This window comes from Capsicum annuum, chromosome 3 (assembly GCF_002878395.1).
Source record: "Capsicum annuum cultivar UCD-10X-F1 chromosome 3, UCD10Xv1.1, whole genome shotgun sequence".
NCBI lineage: Eukaryota > Viridiplantae > Streptophyta > Magnoliopsida > Solanales > Solanaceae > Capsicum > Capsicum annuum.
This window is the reverse complement of record NC_061113.1, coordinates 257633684-257647908: the sequence shown is the minus strand read 5'-3', so window position 1 is coordinate 257647908 and position 14225 is coordinate 257633684. Positions and strand designations below refer to the sequence as shown.

General features: G+C 37.9%; 3 protein-coding genes across 4 annotated transcripts; 1 reads left to right on the top strand and 2 right to left on the bottom strand.

Moving 5' to 3' along the window:
- The first annotated feature begins 247 nt into the window (after positions 1-247).
- Positions 248-5156, top strand: LOC107861937 (broad specificity amino-acid racemase RacX). 2 transcript variants are annotated; one of them, XM_016707339.2, is made up of 4 exons: positions 248-479; positions 759-2290; positions 2390-3145; positions 4593-5156. In XM_016707339.2, the coding sequence occupies exons 3-4, from the start codon at positions 2438-2440 to the stop codon at positions 4872-4874; spliced, it is 990 nt and encodes a 329-aa protein (XP_016562825.1). In that variant the 5' UTR covers positions 248-479; positions 759-2290; positions 2390-2437; the 3' UTR covers positions 4875-5156. The 2 variants fall into 2 exon arrangements, with proteins under 2 accessions (XP_016562825.1, XP_016562824.1); XM_016707338.2 differs by having other exon boundaries at positions 250-479; positions 2404-3145.
- A 1213-nt stretch (positions 5157-6369) lies between these two features.
- LOC107865841 (PHD finger protein At2g01810-like) lies at positions 6370-9599 on the bottom strand. The gene is made up of 3 exons (XM_016712037.2): positions 9049-9599; positions 8717-8960; positions 6370-8510 (listed from the first exon to the last, which is right to left on the bottom strand). Exons 1-3 carry the CDS (start codon positions 9344-9346, stop codon positions 6845-6847), a joined length of 2208 nt encoding a protein of 735 aa, XP_016567523.2. The 5' UTR covers positions 9347-9599; the 3' UTR covers positions 6370-6844.
- A 1370-nt stretch (positions 9600-10969) lies between these two features.
- Positions 10970-13974, bottom strand: LOC107865840 (zinc finger CCCH domain-containing protein 56). The gene is made up of 2 exons (XM_016712036.2): positions 12869-13974; positions 10970-11586 (listed from the first exon to the last, which is right to left on the bottom strand). Exons 1-2 carry the CDS (start codon positions 13548-13550, stop codon positions 11393-11395), a joined length of 876 nt encoding a protein of 291 aa, XP_016567522.2. The 5' UTR covers positions 13551-13974; the 3' UTR covers positions 10970-11392.
- Between the last annotated feature and the right edge of the window lie 251 nt (positions 13975-14225).

The following is a 14225-nucleotide window of genomic DNA, read 5'->3' as shown; positions in this document are numbered from 1 at the left end:
GCTCGTATCAAGCCAGTAACAAAAATCTTAGTAGGTCATGTGGTTGACAACCTGAATTCAACCCTTATCAGTTAGAGTTCTTCGCCTTGTAATTACCTTCATTTCCGGTTCCCCTGCCCCAAATTTTGAAGAAAAACAAAATCAGGTGGACTATGATTGTGCATTTTGTATCTATGAAAATTCAGAGTTGTAGAAACTTGTGAAAAAGTGACTAAAGTTGATGGCTTTTGATTTCAATGTTTTGCAGATTCCCCTGTAGAATTGGTACATGTGCAACACCAATTGAGGTGTCACTATCTCTATTATACGCAAGTGGAGTCGTTCCCGGAGGTATGGTAAAAGCCTTGCTTTACCCAGGAGCCGTAGCAAAGGCCATTTATAAGAACTACGACATCCCAAGCTATGGCAACCTTCTAGAAGCCTACAGATTCACCAGCATGAAGGAATCTCTTACTAAACATGATCTCCAGAACTTAGAGGTTAATTATTAATTTATAGTTCTTCTTTAATTCTTCCCGGACCCCATTTTGTGGGACTGCACTGGATATGTTGTTGTTGTTGTCTTTAATATAGAAGCGAGCTTGTGGGATTACAATAGACCCTTGTGATCCGATCCTTCCTAAACCTGGTGCTGAGAGTTTTAGCACTGGCTGTCTTTTTTTTTTTTTCTAAATCTTATGTAACTTGGGGACTCTTCTTCTTCTTCTTTTTCAATATTTGTGTTTTTTATTTTTTATTTTTGGTTTTGGGTGACACAGGTTGTAGTAGGAAGTTACTTGGCAGTGGCAGGAGCACTATTGGGTCTAATGAAATCAGGGAGATTTAGTCTTATTGGACTCCTTCTCATCACATGGGGTCTTGACAAGCAAGTCTTTTTTAAGAACTCAACAAGTTTAGTCATATACCCAACTATGCTAATTGCTTTGCTTTCTGCATTCTTTTCTATCAGAGCAGATGTCACAAAGATGATACGTTTCTCCAAACAAAAGCAAAAAATAACTAGAGTTAGGCATGCTAGCTGATTACAACACCTTGTTGTTAGTATTTTTCTTAAGGTTGCAGTAGTTTCTTATTAACAATTTCTTTATAAAGTGATCACTATATTTCTGCAATTTTGATGCTGACAAGTAACAAATGCTGAGTCACAGTGGCACTTGCGTAACAGTCATTGGTGCATTTATTTTCATACCTCAATCATGCTAACCAATTACTGTGTTTCTATAAGATTATCATTGTTCTTATAGAAGTATTTTCTTTTTTGTGGTGTCATTATTCATTATACTATTGTAGAATATTAAGTAAATACAGTAGGTCCCATCTTTTTGTATAATTAGAAGTTTGTTTTCTTTCAAATTCTAAATGGTTTGCGAATAATATTTCATTATGCATTACAAACACCTGCAGTTTATATGGAAACGAAAGATTGATATCAGCAAGGATTGTGGTGGAGTGATAAGATGTTAGGTGTTTTGAGTCCATGGGACGAAGTCGCCTTTATTAAAAACCGTTTTATTCTTCTTATGTCGAATTTTTCGACGTGAATTCAGATTTAATCGAGCTCAATGCAAGGACCATAAGCGAAGAAAACAGAAAAAACAGATATTTTCATTTTTCAATAGAGAATCTAAGGTGGGGTTAGCCCACACTTTGTGATGAATCATATGGGGGGACCCAAAGGCAGCAAGACAAAGCACCAACCTACACTAGGTAACAAGGATTTCTGTCTTTTTGTTTTCTGGGTCCATGAGTTAATTATTTGTTCAGCAAATAGGAAAATGTGATGGAGAAAGATAAAACATAATTGAGATTCCTTCCATAATGAGCAGTAGAAATAAGCAGAGTAACTGATTGGTGAATAGTGGTGGAGCTGACCCACTTGCAATTAACAATTAAATTACCTTCCTACTAAGGATTCTTCTCAATTACAAAGAAAGATATTCCAGTTTTCACTTCATACCAGGTTTTGCTTTTCTCAAAGTCTTTTTGAGAAAAGCTTGTTAGTGACTTGGGAAAAGGTACTGCCTTTTAACTTAAGATTCTTCTCTAGTACAAAGAATCTTGTACTGAGAGTTCAGTGACCCCCAACTAGAGACAGTCTGCTGCATCATGGAAGCTGAGAATATTCTCAGAATCACAAGAAAATTTGCACTTGCAGAGGTATTTTTCTGCTTCTAATGGCTAGTTGCTGTTGGAGGGTTTTCATTTTTGCTGCAAATTTCTTGCTATTCCTCTGTTTTCTATCTTGAGGGTAAAGCAAGATTTCCCCTGGAGTTCAAGAATTCTGTTTCAGGTAAAAATGGGTGCTATTTTTTTTATTGAAATAAGATCTAGGAGGGTTATTTCTTTTGCAATTTTGTAATTTCGACATACCTTTTGACCCAAAAGATAGATTCTTTCTCTCAGGTTTAGTAGAGTTGGCCTGAACTTTGTAGAAAAGATGATGATGTCTTTCAACTCATTGAATTACCCAACATGTACATTGGCTCTTATGAGCAGTCACTATAGCCATAACAGAACAAGAAAAGGTCCAGTTCTGGCCACACCTCCTTCATCCATCATCTCACAAACTGAAGAAAGCAGAAATCTAGCCAACTCAATGGGGAATTCTCCTTTAGATACGTCTTCAAAACGTCCTGATTCTGCTGTCTTACTCACCCAAGAAAATGCTGTTGGGATCATTGGGGGGCTATCCATTGGAAACACTCTCAATTTTGTAAGTAAACTTGTCACATGGAGTTCCAAAGATGGAAGAAATGGGCTTCCTTTTGTTCTTTGTTCCGATCCGGCTCTTAGCAAAGAGCTTTCATTCCATGAAAGGGGTTCTAGTTCTTTATTCTTTGGTAAAAATGAGAACTTACTAAAAGATCATGTTCCAATTGTGGAAAATCTAAGGCGCAAGAGGATCTTTCTTGAGAAATCTGGAGCTCGATGCATTGTCTCGCCTTGTCACATATCACATTCTTGGCATGATGAGGTTGCACAAGGGTCTTCAGTTCCTGTCCTTCATATGGGCGAGTGTGTGGCCAAGGAGCTCAAAGAAGCGAATTTGCGACCACTAGAAGCTGGGAGTACTCTGCGAATTGGAGTTCTGGCTTCGGATTCAACTTTGTCTGCTGGATTTTATCAGGAGAAACTTCAAAATGAGGTACCGACGGTTGTTCTTGGAAATCTTTATCTCATACCTTTATGTGATTCTTTAACCGTCTAAATATGTATCTCTAGTTTCAATATATGACTAGTTCAAGAAACATCCAAGTTCCTCATCCCGTTTCAACAACCTTGCAACTTGTGAATTGGTAATGCTTCAAGAACTTATATAGGATAATTCTGATTATGGGGGAAGGCCGGAAGGGTATGTTATATACGTTGTTTGGCTAGTTTTGTGCTGAGTGCCACGAGATTGGAAATATGTATATAGCAATTACCTATCTGTCCGTTCTATGGTATATTAATCCCACTTGTCAAGATGAGATTCATGGGATCCTTACTTCTAAGAAATAGACTAATGAAACTATTCAGTTAAGCACCTTTAACGTTTTGACTTGTGGTCATGTGCTCCTCTTCATGCAATAGCTTATAGAAAACCAATTTTTCAGCAACTATTTAATTTATCTTCATTCAGTGCTATATTGAGCTGTGATTTTGCAAGTTCATAGGTATGTTTATACGTTACACTGATAATTTTCTAGTCCCGCAGTTTGTCTTCTCAAGGTTGTTGATCTATAGATTGCTTGCCTTGCATGATTCCGAGTATGATTAGTGCCATTCAGAAAGCAGAATTGGGGAAAAGTTAATTTTCAATGATCAACCAGCTCCCTCTTTTTCCCTTGAAGTAATTGCAATGAAGAAGCTTTCCATGCCTACTTGAATTCTTTCTTTATGCCATGATGCCTCTGCCTTTCTCATTTTTGAACCTTTCCATGGGGTTGCATAGGACCTAGATTTACCAAAGCGACTGGAAATAGTTTTCTTCAGAAATAGCTTAAAAACAAACAGATCAGGGATGTTTCATGTTTAGCCCACCAAGGCTTCAATTTGATGGTGAAGGGAAGACATGAATTTCTTCAGCCGGATTTGATACATCCATTGTCAGGCATTTCAAGAACTAGTAGCAATAAATAGTCAATTGAGCACTTGAGTCGTGGAAACGTTCAATGGTATTGATCTGTCTGATGTTTCTAGACATGTAGATTAATCAACTTTTAGTATTGTTGCTTTTAACTGAATGCTATCGGTGGCATATCCACAGAGAAACAGGATAGCGCCATGTTCTAATCATCACAGTGAAAGATGCTGCAGGTTTTTGGATGACAGCGCTTCAATTTTCTTATCATTTCCTATTCTTTAAAAACAATCTTCTTATGATTTTCCCAATTAGAGATGCTTGTCATGTCTCCAAGGAAGCTATAAATATATTCTTCGTGTGAAAGCCTATATATGTGTAAGCCTCTGAGTACTACCAACTAGCAGACATGTGAAACTTCAAGATTTGGATATGTTCAATGGCACAGTTGATACTATAGTTGGATTTATCACTGATAGCTGAAGTTATCACTGATGGTCTTTTGTTGTTCCGCTTTTACTGAATGTAGGGTTTTGAAGTTGTGCTGCCAGATAAGGCAACTATGGAACACACAGTAATCCCTTCGATGGAAGCCTTAAACAGGAATGACATTGAAGGGGCACAGAATTTGTTCAGAATTGCGCTACAAGTTCTTCTGGTAAGGGCAGTTAACACAGTTATAATTGCCTCAGACGACATGCGTGATCTGTTACCTCCAGATGATCCTCTTCTGAAGAAATGTGTCGATCCAATGGATGCCTTGGCCAGGTCAACTGTGAAATTTGTTCAATCAGTTGAAAGGAATGCCTAAATACACTCCAGACACAGGCCGAGCTACGGGTCTGTTTACGGGTTCGGCAGAACCCAATCCCAAACCATGTATTTCTGATTAATAAGTCCGCTCAATTTGAATAATAATTTACTCAGAAGAATCACAACCCAATTAGCTTGCGTTTTCTATATTACAGAACCCATAAACTCAAAAGTCTAGCTCCGCCTCCAGCACCCACAAACATATGTACATATTGAATGTTCTCGAGGTGAAACTGTATTGCTATAGTATGTAATGATTAAATGTTGGTAGCGTTTGTAATTCTTGAGGAGTCATTGATTATTATTATCCTGAAAGAATATGGGCTCTATTACTCCTCAAAAATGTAATGGACCACGGGAAGGGGTACTTGGATGGAACATCAAATGAAAAAGAATTGATTAATCATGCATGTGAAATTGTGAAGCTTGGAACTACCGGTGCTGGTTTCTTTTGGGTTGAATCACGTTCTTTAAGATTAATTGAGTTTTTTAGATTCCCATGTTGAGGTCCTATGAACTCAATTGAAATAGCTTGTGATTTGTAATCTTAGACGGTCTGCCCCATGTGGAGAAAGGAAGACAATTTTGAAGTTTTCAGGATCCAAAATTGTCTATGAATACAATTGAAAAAAGACCAGTGGACTAACAGTGTGTGTGCAATTAAAAAAGCCTCTATTTCAGTTCTTTACACCCAAATCACGTAAACTATAACTTACCATACAGTGCCGACCACTGTCCAAACAAGAATCACCTGAAGTATGAACCCTTGTAAGAAAAACATGATAACCCAGTAACTTTTTACATTCTTGCATGAAAATAACCATATCCCCTTCAACTATTTAATACTACTTTCTCCACTCCATGAGAATAACCAATCTCCAAAGGAAGCTAACTTTTATGTTCTTTGCTACAAATGCATTTGAAAGAACTCGATTTTTCCTCATGCACTTTAATAGTAGTTCGATTGATCCCATTATTGCTACTTTTACAAGTAGAAATAGTTGGAGGGTTTCAAGAAAATGTCACAAATGGCTCGTCTAAATCTTCTTCTCTGTGGCTTAAAAGAGTTGTGAAGGATCCACGAGCCATTGGGTGCAGGAATAGACCCTGGATTTGCAATGAAGGGGAGTATCCCCCAAGAATAAAGAAGCGTTGTTGCAGGAATCGCTGTATTGATGTCACCTCTGATGTGAATAACTGTGGATATTGTGGAATAAGATGTCCCTTTACATGGCAATGCTGCCGAGGAATTTGCTTCGACACTAACATGGACCCTTTTCATTGTGGAAGCTGTGACCATAGATGCCAGTTGCCAAGCCTTTGTTACAATGGAATGTGTGGTTATGCTCAACCACTGCCACCCTGGCCATTCCCACCTCGCCCACCAAATCCACCCTTTCCTTGGCCACCATATCCGGTCCCACCAAGGACGTCTTGGCCACCACGCCCACCCCTGCCATGGCCTTAAATGAAGCCTTTTCTCTAAACCGAAATCCTCAGCCAAACTCTCTAACTTCATCGCTAATTTCTCAATTTCGTTCAGTCTCCTTTCTCCGGTGTTCGATTCTTGTTCTGTTGTTCATAGAAGAAGATTACTCTATGATATTTCTATAAATTGTTCATCTAGAAGTAATCTTTCCTTGCCTTAATTCCTCGATCATTGTAATTGTGATTTCATTTTTCAAGTTTTTTGTTTGTTTAGAAATCAGAATTAACTTCTTTGATGTATGGAACGATAAAAAGGTGCACTACAATTAGAAAGATAAATTAAAATAGCAAACTCTATGGGCACGGCTGAATAACAAGACATCAACATTGTAATTATAACTTCAATCTCATCAATTACAAGCCTTTTATGATTGGTGAAGCTATAAATCATGAATATAAAGAGCAATTTATATTATTGATAAATCTATACTTCTACTAGATTTGACAATTCAGATTGTACTACGTTATATCTTTAACAAATTAAAAATTTCTGCAGCTCTCACACAAGAAAATTTCTGGTACCTCCTCCTCATGATCATCAATGCCAGTGCATATTGTGTGAAACCACACTTGACAAGCATCACAATTTACCATTCTCTCCCCATCATCATCCCTGGCCCCACAAATGCAATCTACCTTTAACTTTTTGGGCCCACCTTCATACCTCAATTCAGTATCCAAGTCCAGCCCACATCCTCTCACCCAAACGTGTGCATCTCTGCCCACTGCGCATGATAGCATCCTCTCATTCTCTATTCCCCTTAAACCACCAATTTGTGTTACTACAAAGTTTTGCATTATGCAATATGTGTCCCTTAGTGCAAATTGTGTTACTTCCTTAAGCTCACCTATTGTAAGCCAAGGGGGAACATAAACAACCACACCAGGTGACAATGGACGAGTTAACTCACTCTCTAACTCGTCGAAACTCGGCAAGACTTTACATGTTAATGCTATTATTTGATTTTCTTGATCCTCAAGCTTCCACTCTTTAACAAATTTCTTGCTGTCCAAGACAACCCCAGTAGCCAAATTCACTGAGTCTGATCCTGGGTAACTCAAAAGCACTGTTTCATACAAGTACACAAGATCTTGATCAATATTTAATTGTAACTCAATGTTCTCATCAACTCTGTTTGCATCAACAATATCTTCAAAGGCAAATTCAATCCTTTTAGTAGAGGGGTTCTTCGATCGAAAAACAATCTTGTTTCCCATCATGGATCTGTTAATGGACTTGAGCACATAATCAATCAGCCCCGTGTCACGGATGGCTGCCCTAGCCTTGTCACGGAGCTCCTGCCTAGACATGGCACTATCCCCATTTTGTGCTCTCAAGATTTTCACAACGAAGTCTGTTGCTTGTTTCACCTTTCTCTCTGTCCACCTGCATTGAGAATCCTTGTACAAATATGGAACCCTTATGGATCCTTCTTCCTCAGCAGTTTCATGGATAGTGAATTCCAATAACTTAGTAGTTGGGTTGATGGATCGACGAACAATTTGGTTTCCCAATGCAAAACATCTGATGGATTTCAGCACAAAATCAATCAAGCCAGTGTCACCAATGAATTTTCTTGCCTCATTTCTCAAGTCCTGTCTGGTCATCCTACAATTTCTGCCAACATTTTCTTGATTTTCTTTCAGAAAATTCACAATCACTATTAGCACAAATTCAAGCCGTCTAGCAGGCCATCTACAATCACTATTAGCCATCAAATTCACGAATGTCTCCATACTTATTGGCCGGTTCTTCTCTCCTGTATCGCGATCACACCAATAATCATCACCATTTTCAAGCTTCATCTTGCTACGAAATGGGGCTCTAGACTTAATAGAAAGAATGAACTGCAACAACTCGCTGATCGTGATCAATGGAACCTCACTCAACTCTCTGTACGTACCAATAATCTGCTTGATTTTCCCCCTTTTCGGAACATCCTTCCTGAAATCATTCAAAATTTTGTCTAGCCCCAATGAGCTTAGAAATTGAACAGCAATTTCATATTTCTGCTCTGTCACTCCATAGCTTCCGCAGCCAAATCTGTAACCCCATTTTCCAAACCACGATTGGCCATATGCAACACCATGAAGCAACCTCAAATCCACGCCTCCCTTCTTTGATACATCGTTCACTGAAGTTTTCCTGTCAAAACAACAATAAAAAATAAAATAATTCTTCAATTGCAGCTAAAACATTCAGTATATTAAGGAAAACACATAAAAACAATACTACTTCGTTCATTTACTTTGATCACGAAACTTTCGAATTATTTTCACTAAGTTAGGACAACAACTCCTCATACAAAAACTACGAAAACGATTGCGATTAATCACTGTGATCTTCAGTACCTGGTTTTGAGGATTGTACAAAGACGATCCCAGAGATCCATGAAATCACTTCCAGAAAGCAGATTTGAATCCTCATTAACGCCATTAATCGACAGCAAATGACCATAACCATTACAATGAATCAAACCATGCAAAACGTGATTGCCAATTTCAAACGAATCGCTTCCCAATGGCTTTTCCCAGTTCTCATTTGCCGGTATTATCAAATGGTACCTTCTTTTCGACACATAATGGTGCCCCCATCCTTCAACAACAACAACAAGGGAAAAAAAAACTCCATAACAATAAACAAACAAAAGTACCACAAAAATTGAGTGTTCATTTTGCTTTACCAGTGAATTTGCAGTGATCACAGAAAGGATGAAGAGAAAGTTGAGTAGTTTCTTCAATGGTGTAGAGTGGGAAAACGGCACCAGTTGAATTGGAAATCAACCAAGTAGACCAAATTGGAAAACCAGAGAGTGTGTAATCTTCAATAGTAGCAAATTCTTGAAGGAACATTCGAATGTTGTCACTAAATGGTCCTGAAAAACCGTCAATGGAGTTTCCGACAGCGAATTTTTCGAAAATAAATGGCTTTCGGTATCTCTTTCTACTGTTACAGGCTTCAATAATGGTGGAAGAAGCCATGGAAAAAATTACAGTGAGTCGTTTTCACTGAAGAAATTGTTGAGAAAATCAGTTTGGATTTTCGGGGGGTGTTTTTTGAGTGTATGGTTATGTTGGTTTTACATTTTGGCGCTCTATATTGACGATGATGGCACTTGTGATTTTACATATTTAGCCTTGGGAAAATGGAGAATGAGTGAATTTTGAATTTGAGTTTTGGAGTTTTAGACGAGGGTACTTTGGTAAATGAGGTTCTACAGGTTTTAAATTTGTGATTTTGTTTTAAACTTTTTTTGGTTCACGTGGTTCAGAGCAATGCTTTTTGAGTTGTATCGTTAGGATCTCCCACCCTACCCCCTCGAAGAAAGGGTGGGGATGGGGGAGGTGAAATTGTAACAATGCTCAAGTTTTTCAAACTTTTAATATTATATCTAGCACTCCATGAAAGATTGCAAACCAGAGAACGGCTAGCTACTTGGGGTACTGTTGATGACACAAGATGTGTTTTGTGCAACTCAGGCACTAATAGTAGTGACCACCTATTCTTCAAATGTGCATACCCTACCTCATTATGGGAAAAGATTTTAAACTGGTTGCACATAGATCGACAAGCTCTCTGTTGGAAGGATGAAGTAGCATGGGCATTACTGCATTTTACTGGCAGAGATTTTTTGAATGATCCTTGCAGCAAGTGTGTATGCAATATGGCAGGAGAGAAATACTCGAGTGTTTCAACAAATATCAAGACCACTTGGTGTTCTTATACGCAACATCATTCAGGAGATCCATATTAGAGAGAATTTGCAGCCTAAACTAGCTAATGCTTTAAGAGATAGGATTGAAATGTGACCTTATTGGTTGTTTGTTTCTGGCAAGGTTGGGACTGTCCAAACCTTGCCTTTTCTTGTACTTGCATGACTCTTTGATAATAAACACAATTTATTTAGTTGTTGCATGTTTTAAATGTAAGAGCAAAATGCTGTGATTTTTGAAATGGGATATATTTTTTTTATACCTAATTTACAATAATAATATATCAATTTAATCCTATAAGCGGGGTCAGAGTGGTGTCTACGCAGTTTATTCCTATTTCAAAAAGATAGAAAGGTTATTTTCGATTGATTCTTGGCTCAAGTAAAACATCACAAATATCAAGTACGTAAAAACAAGTATAACACAATAATGACATTTAATGATATAAACATCAAGCGAAAAGAGAATTGGTTAACGTGATCTTTAACATTACTTGAGTTTAGTACATTCCCCATCTTGACGGGCGAGGGACTATTAACTCCTTTGAAAAAGAAAGAAAGTTAGGGGTGTGTTCGGAACGGAGGAAAATGTTTTTCAAGTTTTCTATGTTCCACTGAACAAAATTTTTGGAGGCTATTTTCTCGTGTATTAAAAATGAAGAAAATGACATTTTTATTGAAAGTAAAATAAATAAATTTCAGAAGTGGTATAACATGTTAATTATGTCTTTCCACCCCCGACCCCCACCCCGTAGCCCCATCTCCACCACCCCACACTTCTATCCCTCCACCCCCACGTCCCATAGGATTTGTCTTGATTGCACAAAAATGCATTCTAAGATTAAGAAATTACTTAACACTCAGAACATAAAAAAATAAGTTAATAATCCAGAGAACATTTCCCAAGAAAGCATTTCCTTCGTTCCGAACACATCTAAAAGAAGACCAATAGGACTTCGACAAATTGGAAATAATAGAAGGATAAAAATAAAGAGCACCATGGACATGGCTAAATAACAAGACACCCCACCTTAATAAAAAGTCTTCTTCCATAAGATGAGTATAAATGCTGAAGCTTAGTTGTATTGACTATAGTTTTTACTTGCATCATCAGATTTGAACCTATTCTGCTTTGTAAAACTATGTAATAACTCCACAAAATCACAAGTACACGCTCAGCAAACAGCATTTTAAACCACGGAGATACCAAAATATCTCCTTTGCATAATGTAAAAAGCCACCCAATTAACCACTTAAACAATTGACCAAAGAGCGATGTGAATAAGTTCCTTTAGTTCTACACAATGTCTGATGATTACTTGGGACGCGGCGGCAATTCAATCCAGTCACCATAGACCTCGGCGGTCTTGTATACGTTATCCCAATCGAATGGGAACTTCTTCCGGTACGGACGAACGAATTCATTGGACGTAACCTTCTTGGTTGGAGCAGAAACGCCAACACTGCTTCCCAATGGCTGTGGGTTGGAAGGACCAACGCCCTGCAGTTCTGTCAGTATCAAGAAGTATCAGCAGTAAGTCAACAGCTGAGGCCAAAAACTATAGACAACTTAGTGTGGTGATCTTTCCAGATCAATAGATATCAGGACGAAGCAATGCTAGACCGGACTGTCCATGACATGTACGAAAAGAGACTCATAATATATTTCCATCCATACAGTAGAAATCCAATTGAAAGTATATCCACCGAAATATAGAAAGGCATTACTTTTGCAACAGAGTCAGTCTCCAATATGCCTGGCACAAAAATATGCATAACAGAAACAGAAGGGGAAAATGGTCTGGCAGAAACAGAGAATTACTGCTGAGAACACAACAGATAGACAACTTTGTATGATCTTTTCAGATCGATAGATAGCAGAATGAAATGACTACTTGGAATATAGACAGGAGTCCATGACATATTTGAACATAGATTTGTAAAACATGTCCATCCTTATAGTTGAATCAATTAAAAGTACAGAAACATGAAGATAACTCGGTAGTGGCATGTTTGTCGATAATATGTCATACAAAAACAAACCTAACAGAAATGAGAACAGAAAAGGGATATGTTAGAAATCAGAGAATAGAAGTTATAAAACAGGAATTTGCACATTAACCATGTTTACTAAGCTTCTTGCTTTCATCAGTCTTGAACAAGAATCTTCATACTAGTTCGAGGTGTGCGACAGACATGGTGTTCGATCGGATCATGGGCACAAGCTACGATTGGATTGTCTCCCTGGCTCAATGAAAGGACAACCCCATTCTACACTTCATCAAGATGAAAATCATGCCTCTCTATTCCTCCTAATATCAAGACTCAGACAGTATGCTTTATGCATCTCATTTTTTACAGTGCCAAAAGATTAGAGGAAAAATCTGCACCCCACCTCACCCCGCCACACCCCTCACCCCCTGCTCGCCCACCCTACAATCCCCTGCCCTCCCCCTCCCCCCACCCTAACACCCATCACCTTATCCCCACCGCTCCACATAATTGTGTGCACACCGAACACAAGAAAATAAGTAAAAATGTACTTGTTTTCTTGGAAAATATTTTCCTCGGTACCGAACACACCCCTAATAATCTACTAGACATAATAAAGAAGTATGACAGCTTTGCACATAGTAACTGTTCATACATATAAGAACATTTTCACAATCAGCTTATGAAAGAAGACAAAAATATCAACATAAAAACAACTCAACTAACTAAGCAAGGAGTGCACAATACAACAGGAGCTTAACCATTCAATATTGAACTAATTAATAGCTGTGGAAAGTACCTGCAGGCCCATGAGCAAATTGACATGATGAACCATAACAACATCTACCAGTCCTTTCCCACCTGTAGCAAAGCCTAGTCTTCAGCTTCTTACGTAAGAACTCAGCAGAGTCCCTATATTCCTTCACCTCAGATTGAGTCCTTTTTCTCCCTTCATTCCCACCATCATTAGTCACAATCGTTATCGCAGCACTCTCCCTGCGTTCACCTCCTTCATGAAAAAACTGGCATTCACGTCCAAAAGGACACCCATTACCACCAGCAAAGTAACGACACACCAACATTTTACCAAGATTTCCAGCTTGCTCAACCCCAATGGCCTGCGAAGGCAGCAGCCCATATGCATTACCCCCACCACCAGTAGCATGAACGTAGCGACACTTTTCACCTAATGCACAGCTACCCCACCTCGTGAACTGATTACATTTTGGCACATTTGACTTGCTACCTTCCTGGGCCATTCTTGAATTCTTCGCTCTGGGTTTCTTCAAGTTCAAAGATACACATTCATCAGCATCAGAATCAAAGCCACATCTTTTATCACTATAACACAATAAACCCTTCTGGTTCGCCCCTTTTTCGGACCCCTTACACAGCGAAAGTTCCTTCAGTGTATCGGGCTGTCCTTTTTTATATTCTTCATGTTTACTAGAAATTTGAAGATTATTAACAAGCCTGCTCATTTTCCTACTGTTTGGGGTTACTAGGGTTTAGCAAAAATCAGTAACAAAAAAGCTGCATCTTTATAGGCAGATGATCATCCTGAGTTAGCAACTGTACTACTAAAATTCTAGCCAAAATTTTTATGGAGAATGTTGAGATTATATTTCAAGTGGAATATAAATAAAGGATTAAAAAAGCATATAAAGTTGAAACAACACTAATGACTATTTATTCAAAGGGCAAAATGAGTCGATTCGGTTTTTAGAAATGAAAGAGTGTACTGGGAGTAATAAGCTCAGCAAAACAAATTGACGGACACTGAACAGGTTTATTTTCTCTTTCTTAGATGACCAAAACGACGTCGGACAGGACTAGGTAATCAGTAATTATTTAAAACAAAATAATCAACACTAATATAATCAAATCAGTTAAATTGATTTTGTTATTGCTATTGTTATTATCGTGTTTTTTTCTTTTTCTTTTTTGTCAAGTTTACTTTTAAAAAACAAAATACTATGACAAAATGCTTCAATTACTTAGCTTGCTCCTCCATAAAATCATTTGTATTGTCTCAGAATTATCCATTTTCAAGAAAAAAGATGAAATCTCATATACAATTTATTCAATGCAAGAAAATTTAAGATTAAATTGTGATATATTAAGATATCTTGGTGATAATTCAATTAAATAATAAT